The 24,569-nt window shown below is 54.3% G+C and overlaps 1 protein-coding gene across 4 annotated transcripts in view; it reads left to right on the forward strand.

Moving 5' to 3' along the window:
* Positions 1-24,457, forward strand: part of MFGE8 (milk fat globule EGF and factor V/VIII domain containing) — a 43,518-nt gene extending 19,061 nt beyond the window's left edge. The window contains exons 1-10 of one of the 4 annotated variants that reach the window (XM_074966475.1): positions 5,074-5,250; positions 9,655-9,780; positions 11,167-11,292; positions 12,500-12,613; positions 13,477-13,658; positions 14,407-14,562; positions 15,872-16,016; positions 19,027-19,229; positions 21,010-21,165; positions 21,601-24,457. In XM_074966475.1, the coding sequence (XP_074822576.1) occupies positions 5,187-5,250; positions 9,655-9,780; positions 11,167-11,292; positions 12,500-12,613; positions 13,477-13,658; positions 14,407-14,562; positions 15,872-16,016; positions 19,027-19,229; positions 21,010-21,165; positions 21,601-21,744 (1,416 nt within the window). In that variant the 5' untranslated portion in view covers positions 5,074-5,186 and the 3' untranslated portion in view covers positions 21,745-24,457. Of the gene's footprint in view, positions 1-5,073; positions 5,251-9,654; positions 9,781-11,166; positions 11,293-12,499; positions 12,614-13,476; positions 13,659-14,406; positions 14,563-15,871; positions 16,017-19,026; positions 19,230-21,009; positions 21,166-21,600 lie in introns of those variants that run through there. The other 3 variants (XM_074966476.1, XM_074966478.1, XM_074966477.1) reach the window with 3 other exon arrangements.
* The last annotated feature ends 112 nt before the right edge of the window (positions 24,458-24,569 follow it).

The raw sequence follows: 24,569 nt of genomic DNA on the forward strand, positions 1-24,569 counted from the left end.
GGGGACCAAGTCTCGCTGGTTCTTCCAGCACATGATCCTTGGAGACATATGTAGGCAACCCCAGAAGTCCAAAGTCACTACTCTTCTCTGCCAAAAGGACAGCTTCATAGAGCTGAGCCAAGGTGGCAGGGCCTCTAGTAAGGAGCAGCAAATGCCTGGTACCTCCTGTCATAGTGCCTTGGGCAATTTCTGTTACCCTGGACTGGTCTGCATGGTGGTGGAGAAGGCAGGCAAATAAGGAAATGGGCCATTCAGGAAGGAGTGTTGCTTATAATACCAAATAAAGTTTGCATGGCTGATGATCAGGTGATTGACTGAGAAACCACAACGACAACAGCAGCACTATAAACAGCAGTAAAATTAATGGTAATGCTGAGGCACCAGACAGGTAGGCTGTGCCAGTACATCTCCCCTTGTTATTGTCAAGGGTGCGTCTCCAGCTGTTTCTTACAAGGACTGACAGTGCTTCTGCTGTGTTTGAAAGACCTGGGAATAAAAAAATGAATTTGAAGGGCAGAAAATTCAACTGAACAAAACACTTTCCCCAAACAAGACATAATTAGACGGTGGAACTCATTGCCACACGATGTTGTTGAAGCCAGGAACTTTAGCAAAATTCAAAGAGGTATTGAACGTTGAGGTGGACAACAAGAACTTCTGGAGTTTGAGTAGCTATGCTAAAATAAAGTGTTTTGTAAAAGGAGATAAACCTCGTGCTTCAGGATTTAACCTAAACTCTAACTACTAGGGTTTAGGATGAGACTTCCATGGGGGGCAGATAATCCCACAACTGCCCACTGCCGGGTTTATTGCACCTTCATCGGAAGTGTCTAGTGCTGGCCACAGTTGGAGACAGGACAGTGGATAAGAGAGATCTCAGGTCTGATCCAGTCTGGCAGTTCATTTGTTCCAATTAACCCACCAGTGAAGTCCCCCATCTGGCAGCTGGACTCACTGAGAGTGAGGCCGGGACCTTTCCACAGCTGGCACTCAAACTCGGCACCCTCCTGGTCTCTGTAGGCAGATCTGCCAGGTGGGTCAAAAGGGAGCCTGTCCTTGGCAGAAACAGTAGGAGCTGTGCAGAGGGTCTCAGGTGGGAGATGGGCCTCCGCTCATCATGCTGAGGGGCTCTTACAACTGAGTTTGCCTGCCCCTGTCTGAGACGGATTGGCCACATGGCACTGAGCTTGTGGGGAGTCGCTAGAAGGAGCCGCGCTGCAGCGCTGCCAACTCTCCCAGCTTGCAGGGTGACTGCGGCCATCTCCCAAAGCTCTAGACCCTGCCTGTGGGAAAGCCCCTCTGATTGGCTGCCTGCCCCACTTGCCTGCCTCCTGGGGAAGAGCAGCCAATCAGGACAGCCGCAGAAGGCAGGCAGAGCTCTCTCCTCCTCCCCTCAGAAGCCTGACACCTTTCTCATAGGAGGAGAGGAGGGAGCAGAAAGAGGCCAGCAGTGCAGGGCAGATCCTCAAATCCTCCTCTCTCCCTCCAGGCACAGAGGGTAGAATCCCTGGAGCTGCCTCCCCAGTCTTGAAGGGGGAGCAGGGACCCTGCTGCAGACCCCCAGCCCTGGGAAAGGGGGTGAAGAGCCCCTGGAGCTGCAGGAAGAGAAGAGGCGAGGTGGGGGAGCAGAACTAATGGGTGGTAGAGGGGGCTGGGCAGATGTGGAGGCAGAATTGGTGTAGGGACTGAGGAGACAGGATCAGTTGGGGGCAAAATTAATGGCTGGGCACAGCCAAGGGCAGATGTGGGGGTCTGACCTCCTGCAGTGGAGGCTAATAAATTTGAGAGAGGTGGCAACATAAATTGGCCCTCCCCACACACTGGGGATGGGCAGGGAGAGTTCAAAAATCAAAGCACAGACCAAAAACTACAATATAATCTTTTTTTAAAACAAATCTCATGGGTTTTGGCCCAATCTGGTGATTCTAGGGAGTCTTACTTAGGATTCTGGGACCTCTGGGGTTGCCAGTACAGCATGTGGAACTCACTATGCCCAGCAGAGTGGTAGCAGCTGCGCCAGGACACCTCCCTAGTCAGCTGAACGGGTCTCAGGTGAGAGATGTCTCCAGCAGAGCTGGTAGGAGCTGCCCTGGTGGCGCTGGGCTGGGGGTTGCTTTCCTCCGTGACTGTGGAGGACAGGTTGGGGTGTTTGGTGGTTGGCCCGTGGTGAGGCAGGTTAAGGCGGTGTGAAGTTTGGTGGCAGCCCGGGCAGACTGCACAGACTGAGGCTGCCCGCTCAGCATGTTTGCCGCACTGAGAAGTTCATTTCCACCCTTCCCCAGAAGTGGCAGGAGCCATGATGCCCTTCCCCTCTGCTCTCTCCTGCCTGACACGGGAAGAGAAAGGGGGGATTGCGCTGCACAAAGGCCACTTCTCCTGCTGAGCCTTTGGCAGCAGTGAAGCTAGACCCATCCAGCTGGCACTGCCCTACCCAGCCCCCTGTCCCCATATTCCTGCCAGGAGGGGGCATGTGCTGCAGACAGTTGCCATGGTCAGGAAGTGCCCTGCTGCCTCTCATATCTGCATGAGCTTCCACCACCATGCCAAGGGACAGGGGCTCTCAATGGAAAAATTATGCCCCAACACAGGGGCTGAAAGGGGCCATGCAGACAGCACATGCTAGGCTAGCTCATTAGTACTCCTCAAGGCTGCTAATTAAGCAATTTTGTCTACAATGCCAGATTCGTAACCCTTTATTTCTCATCTTCTTTACTAATGGCTCTGACTGTGGAGCAGGCCCAAGTAGCTGGGCGCTTCCCCCGATGAGACCCATGTGCTGTTTCTGGCCTGCTCTCTCATTTCCCAAACCAGCAGCTGTGCCCTCCTGGCTAGGGACTTGCACTGCCTTGCAGAGCATCCAGTCAAGCCTTGGTCTGTTGCTGGCTGGTGTCCTGGTCACCGCTCTGCCTGGGCCTCTGTACAGTGCTGAAGGAGGCCTGAGGTTTTGGGGCTGCGGCAGCCTAAACTTGGGAGACCTCAAATCTGGCCAGTAGTTGTGGGCCACAGAGGCTGGGACTGAATCCCAGGAGCATAGCCCAGCCCTAGATTTTATATAACCCATCAGCAACCCTTTTGTAGCTCCCCAGAACCAATAACCGTTCTTGCTGTCTTGGTTCATGTGCTCCCATTGGCTGCAAGAGCTAATGAAAAGAGACATATGATGGGCTGGAAGGGGTTGAGATGTGTCCTGTTATTATCTGCTTTGGGTTGATTGCTGGGATCTCACCTGGCAGCCCTGGCATCTACCCCGATTCTCCCTCCTTGTCTAGGCCCATCCTGGGGCCTAAGAGCTTTGTGAACTGGGTGCCACCAAGGGACAATGTGATTGAAGCAGACATTAGGAAGGGCTGAGGGAGAAGGATCCGCTGTGGCAATGGCAGCGATTTCCTCCGTATGGGGGTATGCAGTGTGCCCGGGCATGCAGTGCAGTGCCAAGGAGGTAGTTGGGTGAAGTGAGATGCTATTCCCATTCACTGGGAAATATTGTCTCCTACCCATTTGGCCCATTATTTATTTGTCAGTCACAGATTTATAAACACAGACTTTCTCTCTACCACCCTCTTATGGCAAAGACACACCTTCCCTTGTGCCTCCACTCCCCAGATGATGCCAGCATAACTCCAGGAAGAGGGTAAGTTAGTTTGCTGCTGCACAGGAAGAGTAGAAAGCATTGTTTTTGTAGGTCTTACACAAATGGAAGCTGTATTGAAAACATTCTTGGTGACTGAATGTTTACTGCCAGAAATCTGGAATCTTACAGGCAGACTTAGAGTGGCTAGTGGCACTCCCTATGCACTGTCAGCGCCAAATCCTGAGCATCAAGTGGTTTGGCTTTGTGTGACTGTCACAGTCTCCCAAAGATCTGGCCTTCCTTTACTCCCTCATTATATTTGAAAGCAGTGTTGCATGCTCTTTGGCCACATCATCACGATAGACAAAAACACCTCAGTGCACTGTGCTTTCAAATCTCCATTGACGTGCGAAGGGGTACATGCCCTGCCCTACTTGGGGCTGCCCCAGAGATGTGTGGGTCCACAGAACCGAGCCAGATCAGGGAACTTCACTACACGATGCCTGGTGCAACGCCTTCAACCTTGGTCACTCTGGCTGGCACAAGGGTCCTTAGCAGTCTGTGTATGGAGGATGATGATGGTGCATGTTGGCTCATTAAACCTAGGTCTGTGCAAGCCAACGTCCTTTCCCCCTTGCACTATAACAAGCAGCAGTTAGTTAGGAACTAAAAAAACATTGGCAAGTGCCCAACTTCACCCAAGGCCTGTTTGCTTATTATTGTGTTGCAGCAGTGCGTAGAGGGTCCAGCCTGCTGTGCTAGGCACTGGACAAACACAGAACAAAGAGATGCACCCCCCCAACCCACAAGATTCAGCTGACAACGCTTCAAGCTTAGCGCAGTTTCCACAAATGGTTGGGGGCTGCATGTCAGGAGTGAACTGCATGGACAGGGCCCAGATTTGAACAGTAAGGTGCTGTGGGTCAGGCCTGAGGGGCACCAGCAGGGCTGCGTGTAAAGCCCAGGACTGGAATAGCAGGCAATATTGCGGAGCAGGAGTGAGATGCCTGGAGTGAGGGCCAATGCTTAATTTGTCATGAAAGAGGTGTTGGGGCTCAAATTTTTTTTTTTTACATTCATAACGGATGCAGCAAGCTCAGGGCTGCTGGGGCTATGGACTGCCAAGCCGACAGGTGCCAGGGCTCAGCCCTGGCGCACATTAAGCACTGGTGAGGGCACATGCAGTGATGTCTCTTGCACGGCTCCTTGGCACTGGGATTGCGATTTGCTCCTTGACCTGCATCCAAACAGCGAGGCCCTCCCACTCCTCTTCCCTCTGAAGGGAGTTTCCATGCCATTCACGTTGCCTCCGAGTGCATTGCCCCAGGCGTGGGGCGTGGGCCCATCCCCTGCACACCCAGCTCCGGGGGCAGCTCGCCGCTGCTCCTCGGGGTGGGTGCCGCGTGTCATTGGCCAGGCAGCGGGAGCACGTGGGGCTGGGTGTAATCTGCAGGCTCAGCCTGGGAGGGGAGGGCGCCCGTCTGACTCACTCGCTGACTCTAATCCCGCTGGAGGAGAAGTCAGGACACAAACAGACTTGAGGAGCGAGTCCAGCCGGACGGGCCAGGGAGCCGCGCAGAGCCGGGGTGGCAAGCCGGAGGCCGAAGGGGGGGAGATGAAGGCATCGAGCCCTTTGCCGACGCTGTTCGGTGCCATCCTCGCTGTCTCAGCTGTGACGGGTGAGTTTGGATCAGAGGCGTAGTTTGACTTCTATATTTGGGGGTGGGGGGCAGCTCCAGCCAGGGCCAATGGGGCTGTGTGTGGTGGTGGGGGGTACCTGCCCGAGGCTTGTTTGTGGGGCAGCTCCCCCTCCTGTCCCCCTAACTACGCCTATGGTTTGGATCTTTGGCCCCTCCCTCCTCCCACTGTCTGTCCTGCTTCAGGGTCTCCCGGGTGTCTCGCCCTCCCCATGCTGAAAATCTGGGGTGCAAGGGCGGGGGCATACCCAGCCTGGCCCGCTTGTCACTCTCCGCCTGCCGCTGCACATCAAAGTCTGGGATCCTCTGGCTGTGGGATTCGCCTCGTCCCCAGGTGTGGGGGTGGAGAGGGCCAAGCAGCAGTTGCTCAGTCCCCTTCCGGTTCTGGCTGATGTTGAGAGCTGGGAGAAGGGGCCCCTGGGGTGACAGCAGGAGGGGTACGGCGCTGTACGGCGGACGCTCAGCATTGCCGCCATCAGACCTCACTAACACCTAGCTCTTTGCTCAGTAGTGCTTCACTGGCCTGAGTGCACAAATCCTCGCGCAGCCCGTCCCCGGGAGTCAGGACCGCTGCCCCCGTTTTACAGAGGGGGAGGTGAGGCACAGAAGGAGGGTGAGGCTGTGGGTGTACAGCTGAGGACTCACACCTGGCGGCTGTACATAGAACCTAGGAGGGTGGGCTCCCGGCTTCTCGCCACTCGCTACACAAGCCAATAGTCCTGAGTGACATCCCAGGCCCCAGTCTTCTCCCCCAGAGCTGGGAAGAGATCCCAGGAGTTCTGGCTGACAGACCCCCCCTGCTCTAACTATTAGATAACACTTTCCTCCTATATAACAAAACACCCTTCCTTGTTTGTATGGCCCTTAGCTGGGAAGGGAGGAATGGGCATGCGGTGAGCGCAGGGCTGGCCAAGGGAGGCGGGGAGGTGGTGAAGAAGCTGTACTGGCGGGGTGGGAGGTAGGGGTGGGGTGAGAGGGTGGAATATGTGGATAACAGGTAGAGGTGAGGGACAGGATATGGGATGAAACACTAGGAGTAGAGGGAAAAGGCGGGGGGGGGGGCACTCGCTGGAGCCTGGGCCCTGAGGCAGTGAGGGACCGAGGCTGGCACAGGGGCAGTGGAGGGCATGCAGTTTTGGTTGGAAGGGGCACCCATTTTCCCCTGGCCCATCCTTCCAGCCCAGAGGGGCTGGGATATGGAGCCCAGAGCCTCACAGGACGTTATTTTTGCTTCCCTGCCAGTTCTTGGAGCCACATAAGCAAACATTTCCAAAGGTGGCTGGTGATTTTGGGTGTCTCAGTTGGGAGCCCAGTGTGGGACAGTTGGGGCCTGATTCTCAGGGCACTCACAGCTCCAGTCAAAGGCAGTGGGGAGCGGGAGGTGCTGCATGGCTCTGAAAATCTGGCCCCAGCTGTCCCAGACACTGAGACACCCCAAATCACTGGTGGCTTTTGAAAGTATGGCCCTTCCCTTGCCTGCTGACAATGGAGTGTGGCCAATGAGACCTGCTGGAGAGAGGACAAGGGGGAGAGGGAGGGGGAAGCTCAGTTACTTGCGATATTTAAAATGTGCATAGCTTATTGGGGCCCATTCTGCCCTGGGGAGGAATGCGTTAGAGTGGCTTTTCCAGCCCCTTCTCCTCTACCTGGTCTCCTCTGCCTTGCTGTGTCCTGGCCCCAGGGTGAACCAGATGCTCCTGTAGGGGAGGCAGCTGGCACAGCAGATGCTTGGGGGACACACACTTGTCAACCTTGTGTCTCTGTACGTAGCCAGTACCTCTCCGCAGACCCAGCGCTGTGTGTAAAGCCTTGGCCAACTGGCTATAAGGATCCTTGATACTGAGTTTCTGATTCCCCAGGAGACTTGAGGAGCATGGGGCAGGTAAATAACCCCCACTCCTTGATGAATGAAATGGGTAAAGACATCCCCACTCCCCATTGGCCCTTCAGCATCTCCCTTCTCCTCCTCCTCCTCTGCTGTAGCTCATGGCAGTGCATTGATGGAAGATGAGGTCATGCAGAGCCAGGCTGGGTGGCACAGGCATAAATTTGACCTGGTGCCCAAGCTCTTCCGCTTTCTCAGGCTGGGCTATAGGAGCAGCAGCAGCGTTTCGGAAGCCTCCAGTTAACACAGGCCGGCCCGCTCCATCTGCCACGAGCACGCCCTGTGGATGTGGAGGGTTGGGATGTGGGATTAGTTCTGAGGAGCCTTGCTATTAAAAGACTAATTGGAAATAACTCCCTGAGCAGTGGCTTAGGCTAATGAGAGCCGTGCTGTTCGGTGCAGCTCTGGGCAGTGAGCTCTCAGCTCATTAAGTACCCACACAAGTAGTTGTGTGTGTGAGGGGAGGCTGTCCCGGGGGTCTCCACCTGAGCTAAACCCTTGATCTAATGCCTGCAGCATGAGCCGACGTGGCAGAGAGAAGCTTGGTGTCAGGAGACAAGCTGCCCCAGTGCTTGCTAATGAGAGACGCAACTTTTCACCCGCGGGTCACCCATTTGAATCCGCCCAGGTCGGCATGGAGGGCCCTAGAAGTTATACCCAGTTGCCAGCCAGCTGTTTGGCAGTCGTCCCCCTCACCCCGCTGTGTGAAATGAACTGGTGGGTTGCAGCCCAGCTTCCGGGCACAGCCAAAACCACTTTCACGATTGGCTTCTCGGCCGGTAGTGTCATTAGTGAAACCAGGGGCCGAATGGCTATAGAGGAGTTCCCCCTCTTGTCCCTATTGCGGGTGCTGAGGCCTCACTGGCTGACAGGGGATGGGGCAGGAGGAGTTTTCCCTGTACTGTGTGAGCTACGCCTGTCCTAGGAATGGAGATTTTCCATCTCCAGGGGAGTCTCTCACAGAGCGCGGTCCTGGACAAAGGCTGGTCTGCTGCACAGAGCCATCTACAGGTGGGGAGCATGTGGAAGCAGGTGGGAAGACTTCTCCTGGGCACTCCTTGGGGCAGATGCCCTGATGGACCCTGGGGGCCTCCCCCTGCACCCAGGAAATGGACACAGACAGGAAGTGCCCTCTGGGTAAGATGCATTTTCTTGGGACAGGTCTGAGCCGCCTGGGGGGCTGACCCGCCTCGTGCTCGCTTGCTGTTTGGAGCAGCAGCTGGCCCTGTCTCCAGGCAGTGATAGGCCGCAGGCCTGTACCCCCTCTGCTCCACTCAGCCTGGCTCCTGGGCTTCCAGAGTGTTTGTTCCTTAGGAGATGCCGGTTTTTCAGTCTTTCACAAATATAAACCGACTTAACTGAAATATCAGACGCTCGGCCCATCTGATTCCTGGGGTGAGGGCATCTGGTGCCCTATTCAGTCACCCCACTCTGCTCTGCTCCCTGCACTGCTGGGATACAGGTTTAGGGGGTGGAAGGAGGAACGTTCGCTCCTCCACTTACTCCCCAAGGAGGGCAATGTTGGCTCTGAGTATCCATAGTCTACCCCTTCTTCCCAGGAAGTCTGTGGTCATTTCACAGCCTCCCCTGGCCCAGTTAACTAGGAGGAATGGGTTGGAGCAAAGCACATTTAGGCTGAATAATAGGGAAGTTCCTGAAGAGTGAGATCAGCGTGATGGAAAACAGATTGCCTAGGGACAAAGCCGTGGGGCACAGACTGAGGAATCAGCTGCCCTGGCCCCCAGTGCAGGATGGTCAAGGTGTGGAGAGGTATGTGGTGGGGAGGGGGAAGGACATGGGAGATGGGGAACTATCACTGTCAAACTGCAAGATGTGGCAAGACGTGGGGTGATGTGCTGGGAAGATTGGTGTCAGTGGCTCCTTGGTGGCTCACTAGGGCAACTGGAGTCAAAGCAAAGGTCCAGTTGCAGAGCAGTGGGCACTGATAGTTCCCCTCTCCCTGAGCCTCCCACGCCCTCCTGCTCCTAGCATTCCTCACCTTGGGCATTACCCTGCAGTGCTGTAGGAGGGTGAGACATTCAGGCACAAGAGGAGAGCTGGAAACTCCTTGGGGGACTTACGGGGGACTTTGGTCTCCGGGGCAGACGCTGTGGAATTGCACCGAAAATGTAGGTTGGTACCATGGACACTGTGAGGGTGGGAGCTGGGCAAGTTTCCTCCTCCCACCTCCGCTGGTGCCCCTCTGTACTGACTGCTCTTCCAGTCCTGGAACCCCATACATAGCTCTGCCAGTGCGTCTCAGTCCTGCCCTGCATCACTGTGTGTGAACTCAGCCTGGGGCCCCCCATGCACAGCTGTGCCACTGCACTTCAGACTGTGCTGCACCCAAAGTAACATGGATGAGCTCTGTAAAGGCAGGATATCTGCATTTGAATTTTCCTGAAAGATCAGATTTCAGTCAAAGACCTGGGTCTGTAGCTGGCTCATGTGTGGTTTCCCTGGCAGTTAGTGTTTGTAATGACTTGTGGCCTTGGTTACAGGTGATTTCTGTGATGTGAACCACTGTGAGAACGGGGGTACCTGCCTGACTGGTAGCAATGAGACTCCATTCTTCTGTATCTGCCCTGAAGGTTTCACTGGGATTGACTGCAATGACACGGAGAAAGGTACAGCCCAGGCGAGAGGCGGGTCCAGACGCTCTGAGACTAGAATCTCCTCTGTATGTGATCGTGATGCATCCACGATAACACAGCGAAGTGCGTGGATCTGCTGGATCCACGTGTGCCCTGGGGGCACTAGCACGTAGCAAAGTTCCCATGTCATGACCCTGTCCACTGGCTGCTTCCAAGTTCCAACCCTGCCGATGATTTGTACAGGGTGGTGTTTTAAAACTGGTGCCTCTAACAAGGACATGAACCTGGGTAGATCTTAGACTCTTAGGATGAGCTTCTTCTCATGGGGAAATAACTAACAGACTGTCAAAGTATGTGTCATACCTTTCTCCAGTGATTGGTCCACTGCAGGATAACATCATACTACTGCTACCTAGCAATGGAGTGGTAGAGGTCTCTGTTATGGAGCTGAAGGTCCCAGTTTCAAACACGGATGACAACCAGGCTTGTACCAGATTCACACACACCTCAGGAGCACTAACCCAGAGCCAAATGCTGTTATGTCAGATCCATGTATGACTTGGGGTTGTTATGCTTATAAGAAGCACATAGAATCTTTTAAAAGGAGCTAAGGCAATACTCTGTGTTATTTAGTGTACAATTTAAGCATTGAAATCAGCATATGCTTACACACACACATGGTTCTGCAGCTGGATCTTATAGTTACTAGTCCTTAGTGTTGTTCGGTCCATTCCAATGGCCAGCTGAAACTGCACATGAGGGAGGGGGAACACACCCTTCTTTTATAGTGATAAGTTCCCATACAAGTCTATGGACCTTGCTGTGCCATACTGGAGCTGTCAATCACGAGGTATTCAAGGTTGCTCTGTTTAGAATTATTTTGAGTTGTTCCCCAGGAGGATCCGCAGCTATTTCTTATCTGTCCCTTTGGCTCAACTCCTTATCTCGTCCTTGGGGTGTATGCCTTTGCTTTAGGGTCATCAATCTGCCATCCGGGTGATTGATAATAAAGTTGGTGCCTCTTGACTGCTCCACTCCCCTCTCGACCATCTGGCCCAGCTGGCCTCTCACAGTTAATCACCATACATTCTTCACTCACACCAAACCCTAAATAAGGCTATTACAGCCATAAAACTTCTATCCTTCTAAGAGCGAATGTTAACACAATCAGCAAAGAATAAACTCAGAACAACTTACTAATTCAAGGCTACAATTTCTTCTTACTAATTCAAAGCTAGCAAAATGGAGTACAATTCTACTTGAGACAACTTCTTCCCATTAGGCTTTTGGCCTACAGGGTCACCAAGTCACAGTAACGGGCATCCTTGTACCAGAGTCCTGCACCCCTGGAACAGTGTGGATTCTTCCTTTCCCTGTTCCCACTTGACAACTGTTTGCTTCCTCTGTTTCCTTCCCCAGGCCCTTGCCACCCTAATCCCTGCCACAACAATGGTGAGTGCCAGCTGGTGCCCAACCGGGGTGATGTCTTTATGGAATATGTCTGCAAGTGCCCTGCGGGGTATGTAGGCACCCACTGCCAAAAGAGTGAGTATGGGTTGCTTCTGCAAGGGTGGCACCACGCACTGGCTCTGGGGGAGATGGGGACATGACAAAAGACCTCCCTGCAGGAGGAGCTGCCAAGGTGGGAGAGGAGCATGAAGACCAGGTGTCCATGTGGTGGATTGTGTTTGTGTATGTACCCCCGTTACCATCCAGATATTGTTGGGGTATGTGTAAGTGACTAATCCAGCAAAATACCCCACTGAGTTTGTTTTCATCAAGGCATCGGCTGTTTCTCAGCCTGAGCTGCTGGCAATGCACTGGGCAGCCTTGCACAATGACTCTCCGCTCACATGCCTCTGAACTGACTTGCTGGCTCTGGTGCCCACTGGCAGGGATTATGTGATTCCATCCATTCTGCAGCAGCCCAGCTGTCAGATCAACTCTGGATCGCTGGTCCTGGAGCCGCCCCTGGAAATCTAGGAGCTGGAGGGGGAGGGGAGCCCTAGGGACCAGCGTGAGGTGGGGTGTGGGAGCTGGTGCCACTTGGAATAAGTAGTCCAGCTCCAAGTGAAATGCAGGGACTGGTGTTGGGTGCGATGTGGAGAGGTGCCAGGAGAGGCGGAGGTACTGGGTAGGATGCGATTGCCAACTCTTGGTCGGATGCAGGGCCTGGTGGTTGGTACAATGTCGGACCAGAGCCAGGTGGATGCAGGGGCTGGCGCCAGGTGGCTTGCAGGGTTCAGCATTGAGTGCACTGAGAGAACTATAGAAATGATAAAGATACTGAGGGAGAAGGTAGTGCAATGGGTATGTCTGGCCTCTGCATCTTAACCATAGCCTGGTCAATGGCAGTTCTGCTTTTAGGACACCTGTGGCTCTGCCTGCTCCAGAGGGGAATTTGTGCATCATCTGCAGTGTAGAGTGGGACCCTCCCCAGAGCTTCACACAGATGCATAGAAGAACCAGTGCCTCTAAGCCCAGTCCACTCCAGTAGGAGAGGCTCCCTCCCACAGTGGCATAGCTGGGCATCTCAGCTAGACCCCCCACCACTACAAGCAGCCTGGCAGTCACCCGAGGGCCGATATGAATGCAGTTTGGATTAAAGCCCTCACCTAGCTTGCCAGAGCAGCTGCCTGCTGATAACTCTCTGCCTAAGTGATGGGACTCCCCATCCCACCATGTGGTGCTGGGTTTGAGGCTGGAGGGGGCAGAGGCTCTCTCTCATCTTCTTCGCTCCTGTCTCCCCTAGACGTGAACGAGTGCTCCTCACAGCCATGCAAAAATGGAGGCACCTGCCTAGACCTGAACGGCGACTATGCCTGCAAATGCCCCTCTCCATTCTTGGGGAAGACCTGCCATGTCCGTAAGTCCCTGACCGTGACAGGTGGCTACAGACCCTGCCCCCCCCCCCCAACTTCCTGTTGCCCCTCTCTGCTCTCAGCAGTACCAGCAAGCACAAAGGAGGCCTTGTTGGTTGGCATTAGGAAAAACAGAGGTCGATGGCTTTTGAAGCTAGCTTCATTGTTGTCCATTAGCCCCATGACACTGGAGAGCCCAGTGCTAATGAAATTAGTGCTGGAGGAGGCAACCCAGATTGATCTCCTGCTCTTCTCACATCTCATGACTCTGGGATAGTCCCAGAGACTGGATCATAACACATCACAGAGTGGGCTTTCCCTTTTCGGATCTCCTTACATCTTGTTGCTGTGGTGGGACAGCCGTGGTGGCTGGATAGTGGAGAAGGGAGGTTCATACAAGGAGCGTTCCCTCTTCAGGTTGTCCAGGCCTGTGACGGTGGTGAAAAGCTGCCTGGAGAGCTCTGCACACACCTGGACATCTTCTTTTCTGAGAGCGTTCAAGACAGTTGCTGACCAACTGGTCCTGAACAATCTTGTTTCGGGAAGTGCAGAGGGCATAGCTCTGGGGAAGGGTTAGGGTGAAGCCAGATGCGGCTGGGGAGCAGAAAGAACCAGCCACCTTCTCATTTTAATGAGACACCAAACCAGTGCCCCAAGTGGGCAATGAAGGTCCTTGCTCTGGTCTAGTTTCCATTTCATATACCCATGAGACAAGAGGTGTCTCCAGAGAACCAGGAATGTGATGGTCAGTGTGTCACCTTCTCTTTCTCTCTTGTTCTCCTCTTCCTCTCTGTTCTCACTCTTCTTTTCCTTTTCATTCCCGATCTCCCTCCCTTTTCTTTCCCCGTTTCCCCTTCCCCTGCTCCAGGCTGTGCTGTTTTGCTGGGCATGGAGGGAAGGGCCATTGCAGATGCCCAGCTGTCGGCCTCATCTGTGTACTATGGGTTCCTAGGCCTGCAGCGCTGGGGTCCCGAGCTGGCCCGACTCAACAACAATGGAATTGTCAATGCCTGGACCTCCAGCAACTATGACAAGAGCCCCTGGATTCAGGTACCAGCTGGCTGAACACACAAACTTTCCCTTGGGTGGGTCATGAGCTCATTGCAGAACAGGTTCCTCTGAAGCACCAAGCACTGGCCAGTGCTGGAAGTGGGATGCTGGGTTTGTTGGAACACTGGTTTGTTCTCATGTGGCAGTTCCTACCAGCGCTTCCCCATGCTCCAGGGCTGGGACTTGGGGACTGCTCTGAATTCTGTTGGCCAATGGGAATGTGAACCCACTGTCCTATTCCCTGCTGAAATCTCCACCTTGGAGAAGGAGCGGTTTCAGATGGGAAGCCTCCTAATGTTAACATGACTATAAAAAGGGGGTGTCCCAGGGCAGCATCCCTTTGGGGGCAGCTGGCACTTCTTGATGCAGGATGCTCAATCTCCTGGGAGGAGGCACTCAGGAAACACCTTGCATTGCTCTGCAGCAATGCTCTCTGGTGGTACAGATGGGCATCCTTCTCTCCTTGATCAGGGGACTGGGATCATGGTATGAGGCTGTGGGGATGGGGAGTTCTAGCACAGGAATAATGGGGCAGCCTGCAGATGGACAGAGCACCCACTGCAGGACAGCCCCTTTCAAGGGTGCTGAGGCTGAGTTGGTTCCCAGGAGTCCAGCTGGGCTGCAGGTCACATAGACTAATACTCTATGGGAGACCTGGGATGGCAGGGGCATAGCACGGACCATACTCTGTGTTAGGCTCTGTAGCATGTTCCCTACCCCATCCCAGTAACCCTCTGTCATGCCACAGGCAAACCTGCTGAGGAAGATGCGGCTGACAGGGATCATCACGCAGGGTGCCCGTCGTGCGGGCTGGGCAGAGTACGTCCACTCCTTCAAAATAGCACACAGCCTGGACGGGCGTGTGTTTGTGTTCTGCAGGGACGAGAAACAGGATCAAGACAAGGTGGGTACTGCAGTAATGGGCCTGCTGCCTCCACGCGTGGGGGGGAAATGGGCCTAGGGCCTGGGGCTGTGTCAGGGTGGGGCGAGGAGATCGATGCACTGGGGGTGTTAGCACATGGGCGTGTTACCACTGTGAAATTATGGCACTGGCGGGGGCCTTTTGTCACTTTGTGCGGATGGTGTCTGCTCAGAGGAGATGCTGTGTCATTGCAGGGGCTGCAAACAGGATCGGGGGGTTCTCAGAAATGTATTGAGAACAATAAATACCACCGGTTTCATAATAATGATTATACACACACACACTACAGCTGCCTAGACAGAGCACAGCAACTAGTCAACATTCAGAGAATCCCTGATTTGTGACTAACACCCCAAGTTTGCTTTGCTCTGATTCACAAGCTTCTGGGTAGTACATCTCTTGTTTAAAATGTTTGTCAGCCTATCAGGGAGCAGGCCCAATGTCATGTTTCTTGGGTGACCAGCCACACAACAAGAAGAACCAACAGTGAAGAGTACATAAACTCCCTACAGGTGTCAACGATTTGTTCAGCCCCATCAGGCCTAGTCTTGACAGCAGATACATTTGTGGGAAATAAGACTGGTCTTCGAACAATTTGCTAGAGGGGCTGAACTGGTAACAAGTAAATCAAGTGTCTCTACTATATGCTACAGTGTACAATACTGTATATGTATATATTTACAGAACCAATAGCACATATATACTGTCTACTTCCCTATAAGTCACCTGATGTATAAGCTGACCTACTAATTGACAGCAGTGTTACCAACTCTCAGGATTTTATCACACATCTTGTGATAATTGGTGTATTTCTTAAAACCCCAGCTGCTGTGATCCTGTGACTATATGAGAATCTCAGCCTTCATCATAAAAAAAAAAAATTTTTAACCCTCATGGTTGCAGAGAAAATCATGTAAATGTGACCCCAGTGTATTCGAAAGGGTAAAAACAAAAAGAAACACACACACAAGACAAGTGGAAAAAAAGAATCCAACATTTCTTGTTTTAAAACAATCTCATGATATTTAAGCCAATCTCATGATTTTGGGGGGCTTGACTCATGATCTTGTAACATTTTGGTTTGGCAACACTGAGTCCAAGGCATTCTTCAGTGTTGGTGGTGAGTTGGTCTGTCACATGGCTTTTGTTACTGAGTCTGCAAGATAAAAATCGGACCGCTGGGTCAGGGATTACTATGGACAAGGGTACGGGGTAGAGAAGGGATGAGGACTTGATATTGGCCCCCATTCCTGGCCACTAAACACACTCATCTTGGTCTGTGCCCTTACAGGTTTTCCTGGGGAACACAAATAATGATGGCATGCAGTCCAACACGTTCAATCCTCCGATCACAGCCCAGTACATCCGCATCTACCCTGTGATGTGTCACAGGGCTTGCACGCTGCGCTTTGAGCTGGTGGGCTGCGAATTGAATGGTAAATGCCTGCTCCAGGCCAAGAATATGGTGTACTGCTCCAGAGCACTCACACCCCTGTCTGTTGGATCTCTGAGGCGGATGTGCATGTCCACGGCACGAGCTGTGATTTCATCAGATCACACATGTTGGGCAGGGTCAGTGCTTGGATGGGTGACCTCTAAAGATACCTCAGATGTAGGAACCTTGTTGAGACTCAGTAGGGGGTGTTCTTCCCTCTGTCAGTGCTAACCTTAGTGTCTCAATGTGGCACTAGAAGGCAGTGTGTTGCAGGGGAGTGGTGGGGGTGACTTGGTGGGAGGGGAGGGGTGCTGTCACCTCGGAGTCATTACTGATCCCAGTGCAGTGCTATGGGATTTTGTGCTGCTGGAGGTGTTGCCTTTCTGATGAGACCTGATCACCCTTAGTTGTGAAAGATCCGTTGGCTCTTTTCGTGAGAATAGGGGTGTTAACTCCAGGGTCTCAGCCAAATCACATCCTAGATAATGACATTCTACTCCCTAAATCCTTCCCAGGCAGTCTCAATTAGGATCTTTCTGCACTCAGTCCCAAACCCCTGAGTAGTGCTGCTGTGCGGCTGTTGAACAGCTGCTGAGATCATTTCCCTGCTGGCTGAAACAACTTCTGTAGAGTTTGCAAAATTCTTTAGGATCAAAGTCCCCTAGAAAATGTAACTTAGCAGTAGGCTCAGCCAATCAGATTTCTCTCTCGCTAGCTCAGCATTCCTAACATGACACATGTGCTAGGCAGTGGTTGGCGAAATGGGCCCAGTTCCGAGTCTCTGGATTGCTCCAGGATTGCCATTCTCATTGAAATGTTGTACATTGTGTTTGTCCAGTCAGTGCTTTCAGGGAGGCTGGGAACGAGACTCTGCTGCCTGGCTGTTTGGTGGCCCCGGTGTACTGCTAGTGAGATTGGTGCATCCGTGTATCAGCTGGGGCCTTCAGCAGAGGCCAAGGATCAAATGGGGTGTGAACACCAGCCTCCCCTTAGGGGAGAATGGTCAGGGCTGGGGCCCAAGAGCAGGGTGGAGGGGGAGTTAAGCTGGCCCTGCCACTGCCCACGGCTCGGGGGGATAGAGGTCCCCGTCTCTAGCGCTATGAATCTTCTAAGTTCACCCTATGTTTCGTGCCCTTGGGTTCCTGATCTGGACTCTGCCAGGGCCCTGTCCCTCACAGGGAGGGGTGAGGAACCTGGGAGAGAGAGGCCTGCAGGAATACTGCAACAGGGGTCCAATCCCTGGGAACACCCAGGGCATGCAATTGGAATTAGCCTACATGGACGCAGGATGTGGAGTTCATCTGAAGCCTTTCAGGGAAAGTGAGCAATGCTTGTGGTGGGGGCTGGACGTGGCCCTGGGGCCAGGCACCGGCTGGCAGGTCTGGGCCCCAGCTACTTTGGCACTGGGTGCTCAGGTCTAATTCCAGTAGTGTCTGTGTTTTGGTTTTCCCCCCAGTCTTCTCTTTGTCTGCATCAGTGACCACAGTGACACCCACTGGTAACAATGAGAATTGCAGGGCTGGTCACATCTTGGCTGCAAGGTTACAGGGTGAACTAGCCCGTGGTACAATCCAGCTAGGCCAGAGGTGGGCAAACTACGGCCCACGGGCCCGTCCTGCCCAGCCTCTGAGCTCCCGGCCGTGGAGGATTGCCCTCGGCCCCTCCCCCGCTGTCCCCCCTCCCCCGCAGCCTCAGCATGCCACGCCACCAGTGCTCTGGCCTGCCGCTACTGCTGGGCAGCGCGGTGGCGTGGCTGGCTGTGGCCAGGCTGCGAGCTCCTGCTGCTCTGAGCAGCATGGTCGGGGAGCGGAGGGGTTGGATAAGGGGCAAGGGGTTCCGGGGGGCAGTCAGGGGACAGGGAGCCGGGGGGGTTGGATAGGGGGTAGGGTCCCGGGGGGCAGTTCGGGACAGGAGTGTGGATGGGGTCGGGGACAGGGAGCAGGGGGAGGTTGGATGGGGCGGAGGTTCTGGGGGGGGTGTCAGGGGATGGGGAACAGGGGGTGTTCGATAGGCGTGGGGAGTCCCGGGGGGCCTGTCAGGGGGCGGGGGTGTGGATAGGGCGCGGGGCAGTCAGGGAAGAGGGAGCAGGGGGGGTTGAATAGGGGGGTGGGGTCCCGGAGGGTGGTTAGGGATGGGGGTCCCGGGAGGGGGGTGGTCAGGGGACAAGGAGCAGGGGGGGTTGGATGGGTTGGCGGTTCTGAGGGGGGCAGGAAGTGGGAGGGGGCGGGGGCCAGGCTGTTTGGGGAGGCACAACCTTCCCTACCCGGCCCTCCATACAGTTTTGCAATCCCGATGTGGCCCTCGGGCCAAAAAGTTTGCCCACCCCGACCTAGGCGCTGCTCCACTTTCCCCACTTGGGGGGCTCACGAGGCCTCAGGCAGCCTCCACACACCAGCCTGGGGTTTGTTTCCCTATGGCGGTGGTTTTCGAGAGGCTTCTCTAGGCTGGGCATTTCTACTGGGCCCAGAAGGAAAAGGGACCCTGCCCCTGGAGTGGACTCTGCACATATAGCCGAGGAGCTATGTGCTGTGCTTAGAGAGGAGTGGCCCTTGGAAAGGACTGGGCATAGGGGCTCAGGCTTCAGCCACATTTCTGGAGGGGCAGTACTGACAGTGTTGTCCCTCCTGCAGCAGGGGGCGCTGCCATGCAGTGAATGGGCCTCCCTGGGGAAATTAGGCAGAGGATAAAATGCAGAACTGGAATAAATTGTAAACCCACCCGATCCTATGACCTCTGCTGCCTTCTCGAGAGGGACAGGGAGTTTTGAGGTCCCAGCTCTTTGTATCGTTGGAGTTCCTGATCTGTGCTCACGGCTCAGTGCTTTTTATGTCTCTACATTTGTGGTCTCTGCTCTTTGCATCTTTGGTGTCCCTGCTCTGTATTTATCAGGGATTCCTGGGACCCTGCTCAGTGTCTGTTTGGGATTCCTGGGTTCTGCTCTGTGTTTGTTTGGGATGACTATGTTGCTGGACTCCTCCCTTTCACTGTGTCTATAAACCATTGTGTTACAGTGTATTTCAACACGGCAGGTTGTTCGGAGCCGCTGGGCATGAAATCCCGCCTGATCTCTGACCAGCAGATCACAGCCTCCAGCATTTACAAGACTTGGGGCATCGATGGCTTCACCTGGTACCCACATTACGCCCGCCTGGATAAGACAGGCAAGACCAATGCCTGGACTGCACTCAACAATGACCAGTCTGAGTGGCTGCAGGTGTGTCTCCATCACCCCTCAGTGGCTCTCCCAACAGGGAGGTAGGGAAGTCTGGTGATGTGAGCATAGGCCCTTGGGCCAGGAATACATGAGGTCCAATAGCAAAACTCATTCTGATTCACTCTGTGGCCTTGGGCAAGGCACCTGAGTTCTCAGCCTCAGTTTCTCCATCTGTAAAATGGGGCTAATAGTCCATTACAGCTGCCTGAGCAGCCACATATTCCTATTGTGAAGGGCTGGATGCAGGATGCTTTCAGGGTTACCAGGTCCCAGGGAGGGGAGCTTGGATACTGGGCAGAATACAGGCAGTGTCTGTGCTCTTTGCATCTGGGATGGCAAAGGAATCTCAGCCAGGGATTCATAGACTCTTTGGACTCCCCTCCCCCCAACTTTCCCTCTTCCCATTCTCACCCTCCCTTTTTTCTAGGGGTCCCTGCTGCACCCCTAGATCTAAACATTTGTATGAGTGACTGGAAGCTGCTTGGAGTGGGCAGCAGAAACCCTTGTCAGCCCCACCACTTATCTCCTGTGGCATCCCCATTCTGCATGGATCAGCCCAAGGGAGCTTAGCTCAGCTTCTCTGCCACATGCCTGACCCTCCAGCTCAGAACTGGCTGCCACCTGGCCTCAGTTTCCTGCTCTGTGCTGTTTTTTCAGCCAGCGGGGTGAACCACAGAGGAAGCTCTCTCATCCCCTCCTGAAGCCAGTGTGGTTACTCCAAAGCCTGCCTACAGTTTGGTTGCTGGCCCACGGGTGGGCTACAGGAGGGGCCAGAGACTCCTGCAATGCAGGAATCTTGTCAGGTTTCCTGTCATTACCCCAGACCCCAGCTCCTTTCTCAGGTGACTTCAGAATCCTCTGTGGGTGCAGCTCGGGCAGGGAAAGCGAGGTGCCATCCCTCCAAGCCAGAGAGTCTCTAGGGAGCTGAGCAGTCAGTTCTGCCAATGGGAGCCAGGCAGGGCCCTCCAGAACAAACCTTTCCCTAGCATTTGCCTTTATCTGATCTTCCTTGTAATGCTGTAGCGTCCCAGACAGGTCCCTTTACTGGCTCCTCCCTTTGCTGGGGTGTCTCTGGCTCATACTCTGCGTAACCCGGCTGCTGCTCCCTTGGCTCCTGCCTGTCTCCACGCCAGCCTTGTTCTCTCCCTCCTTGTTCCCTTCCCACCTGTGAGGAGGTTCAGCACCAGCGATGGCACCCAGGCTGGGGGAAGCAAAGAAAACTTTGTCTGCCTGAATTGGGGCTGCTCTGGGGCCTGGTGCACATTGCATGATTTGCGTGACTGCTCTGCAGCCCAGAATAGCTGGAGCACAAAGAGCCCTAGCCACTCCCTCTCCTAATCCTGAGCTGCCAGCTCCTGCCTCTGGCCATCCCCCGTCACACCATATACCAGGCAGCAGTGTAGTGCCTGTGTTGGCTCTATGCTGTCCCTGCACGGGGAATTCCTCAGGGTACTTTTCCACCCCCTCAATGCACTGGGCTGGAGTGGGGGCAGAATCTGCCCATGTTCCCAGTCTGCCAGGTGGGCTATGTGATGCGTGCAGTGGACTTCCTAGGCACTGATGGATCTTCACTTAGCAAAGGTGCACAGAGCTGAAGTGCGTACGTGCAGAGCCCAGGACTGGAATAGCAGAGGGGCTGCTGTCAGGCTTGAGGGCCATCAGCGGAGCTCCATGGGCGAGTCTTGCACAGCTCCTGGCTCTCTCAGCTTACTTGGGACCCGACTCGCTTTGGGGGCAAAGCGAGCGGACGTCCATTGAAAAAGCCCTGTGTCTCTGGCAGATTGACCTGCTGACTCAGAAGAAGGTGACCGGTGTCATCACCCAAGGGGCTCGGGATTTTGGGCACATTCAGTATGTGGCAGCCTACAAAGTGGCTTACAGTGATGATGGGACATCCTGGACCGTCTACAAGGACAACAGGACGAATAGCAGCAAGGTGGGTGCAGGGAAGGGGCTTCGGTAGCACAGGGGGAAACTAGAAATCCCAGCATTCCAAAGGGGCTGGAATGAGCCGGCGCCCAGACAGCATATGGCAGCAGTGATGACAAAGGGTCAGAGGAGTGGTGTCACTAGCCAGAGAGCTGCTGGTGATACCACAGTACTTAGGTCATCAGCGAGGAAGGCCAAGGGACAAGAGCAGCTATACCTGGGGTTTAATGGGGTAGGTGTTGTGGGACCCTCATACTGACCATCCTTGCTGTGTATGGGGGTGGGGCGGGGGGAAGCAAGTCACTGCTCAGCAGGGCACTTGCACAGCTCCCCATAGGACTGTGATCCTGCAGTGTGTCCTCTCCCACAGTGCCTGCGACCTGGCATTGCCCCCTGGCAGGACCTGCTCCTCATTCTAATGCCTCCTCCCCTCCCTCCACAGATCTTCCAAGGAAACTATGACAACACCTCTCACAAGAAGAACGTGTTTGATGTGCCCTTCTACGCCCGCTTTGTGCGCATCCTGCCTGTGGCATGGCACAACCGCATCACGCTGCGCATGGAGCTGCTGGGCTGTGATGAGTAATCTGCCGGGGAAGGTGGCGTGGAAGGAAAGGACTGGCCTGCCGCCTGCCCCCGCCTCCCACTCCTGGCCTTTCCCCTGCACGCCTGCTGCTGTAACATCCCCCTCTCTGTGTCTCACCCACGCTGCCCCACGACGTCTGAGTCTGGTTCCTGGTCTGGCAGTCAGGAGGGCTGGAAAGGGGCAGTGAGTGCATGACTGTAGCTGAAGCTGATAGAAATCTCATGGGAGGGCTCTGGGTCCCCCTCGCCTTTGCTTTAGAAAAGCATGTGACAGCCCCGCATTGGTGGGGCTACCGTACTTGCACTAACACGCAAAGGCCCCTGCAGCTCTCTGGGCCCACAGCTCTGCACTTTAGGGGGCTGTCCCAGATGAGGGGCTCTTGCTCTCTGAGCCCCTCATGTTGGTCCAGGTGTTTCTCATCCAGGCCCTTACGGGGCTCCCTGCAAACAGAGGCCCTAGCAATCTCCATCAGATCCTGAAAACTACTCCCCCTTGTAGCTCTGCTTCTACTGAAGGGCCCTTAGCAATCAAGAGCTCGTCTGTCTCCCATCACCTTCAGCATTATGGGGAGCCTTTGAGCGAGATGCCCTGGAGACAGGGCAGGCCCCTCCGCTCATGGCCTCTATCTTTCAAGAATAGCCAGGTAGCTGGCTTCCCCCTTACGTGTGTCGAGGGGAGAGGGAGCTTCCAGTTCTTTGGCTCCTAAAGTAATTCAGAAGGGCCCTCAGGAAGAATCTGTTGCTACTGAGTGCACCAATCACCCCCTCCTTGCAGGCTGCTGCCCGGCAGCGATGTTGCTCTGGGTTCTGTCAGTTCAGCATAGTGTCAAGGGAGTGATGAGAAGGGATGGGGGCATAGATCAAGTCAGAAGTCACAGGGCTCCAGTGCGGGGAGAAGCTGGCAGCTGGGAATCTGTACACACAGGGCCTCGTTTTCAGACTGGGCATTTGGCTTTGCACTGCAGAAACTGCCCTGCTCCTGCAGGGCACGCATGGGAAGATCTGTCCTGCCAGTGTGGGAGCTGGGCACAAAGGGGGGACGTGCATAATTTCTGTTGTAAAATCAGGGGAGGGGCTGGGAATGTGGCCAACAGTGACTGACCCAATGTCTAGCACCTGCCCATAATGCCCCAGGGCGGACACCGGTACACCTGCTACTCACAAACACTGCAGGCACAAGAACAGGACAAGTGCTATCTGCATTCCCACTTTTGGTCCTATGAGCATCGCTTCTGAGCACCCAACTGGCCAGGAATTCATACAGGACAGCACAGCCAACCTGCCAGTCGCCACTAGGCTCTCATCCCCCACTGCCACCAAGAAGTGAAGCCCCGTGCCCCTGCCCAGGTAGCCATTGTTCCTGGACTCCAGCTATTGTAGTGCATCACAGCGAAGTCCACAGCCCAAACCCTCCTATAGGCCAAAAGGACGGCCCTAGCAAACACAGTTTATCCATGGTGTTTCACGGTACCGAGTCCCATGATGGTGCCCTGCTAAAGGAGAACCTAGAGATTCTCCAGCCTTTTTTTCTGATGTTTCCTCAATTCCATCATCTCAGGACAGTGCAAGGCAGGGGTGGCACACAGAACAAACTGGGCTTGTGGTATGGAGCTTTGAAACCCTCCTCCAGCCCTGCTCACATGCAGGGAACTCCCTAGCAGACCCATGGTACGATTCTTGGCACAGAGGCGACTGGCACGTTGCATGATCCATGAATGAGCCTGGGGTGAGGACTCAGGGTGTTCTGTGCTGGTTCTGAACCAAACTTCTGCCGCAGCACTCCAGGGTCCTTGGAGAGAGAGAGAGAAAGTGTGTGTATGTATCTGTGCGCTGCTGATCGGCCAAAGCCTCTGGCCACCTCCCATTGAGACTGCTCAGTTTGCATAGTAACTCCCCTTGCTTTCCCATGAGACAGTCTCAGGATTTTAATCCTGGGAAAGAGGGGCCCAGGCTCTGCGGTGTCTATAGCTCTTCCCCCATTGTTGGGCAGAGGTTTCCCTCAGCGGGGTTGGTGTCCATCATAGCCTGTCAACATGCAGTTCTGAGTGCCTGCCCCTGGCCTTCTGGTTCACAGGATTACCAGTTCTCCTGATTTTAGTGTGAGTCTCATGATATTTGGTCTTTTCTCAAAGCCCCAGCTCCTGGGGTCAGGTGATTACAGGAGAATCTCAGCTCTCATTTAAAGAGAGAAACAAAATGTAGATTCTGGTCGTATTGGTTGCAGAGAAAAGCTTGAAAACATGACCATTAAATGCTCCAAACCCAGAAGGACAATCAGAAGAACCCAACATTGATTCTTTTTTAAATCTCAGGATTTTTAAGCCAATCTTGCATTTTAGGGGGCCTGTCTCATGATACTTGAGTGCTTCAGGATGGTAATACTGGGTCCATCCATGCACACTACCCGCTACAAGAGTGAGAGTGGGGACAGACAGGCACAGCGACTGCCCCAGAGGGTGTGCCCCTCACTGACCTCACAGCATGGCAACAGCTTGGCACCTGGCTGAGCAGAGGCTCCAGATTTGGGATCAGTCCCCGTTGGCAGGGATGTGTGTGTCTCTGGTGTGGATCTGACTTGAAGCGTGATGCAGAGCTGGACCTTCTTCACGTGTGTTTGTGAGGGAGATGGATTCTTTGGTGTAAATGATGGCATGAGCCAGTCTTGGGTGGGAAGGCAGCACACCCTGTAAGCATGTCTGAGAGTATTAAAACGAGCTGAAACTCATGAGTGTCCACCTGCTTATTTGGGTCTGTGACTCGGGTCTTGCCTGGAACAGTGCTGAACATGGAACAGGATTCTGCCCTGCTCCTCTTCCTCTCCTGCTG

Source organism: Natator depressus, chromosome 10 (assembly GCF_965152275.1).
Source record: "Natator depressus isolate rNatDep1 chromosome 10, rNatDep2.hap1, whole genome shotgun sequence".
In the NCBI taxonomy this organism is placed as follows: Eukaryota; Metazoa; Chordata; order Testudines; family Cheloniidae; genus Natator; species Natator depressus.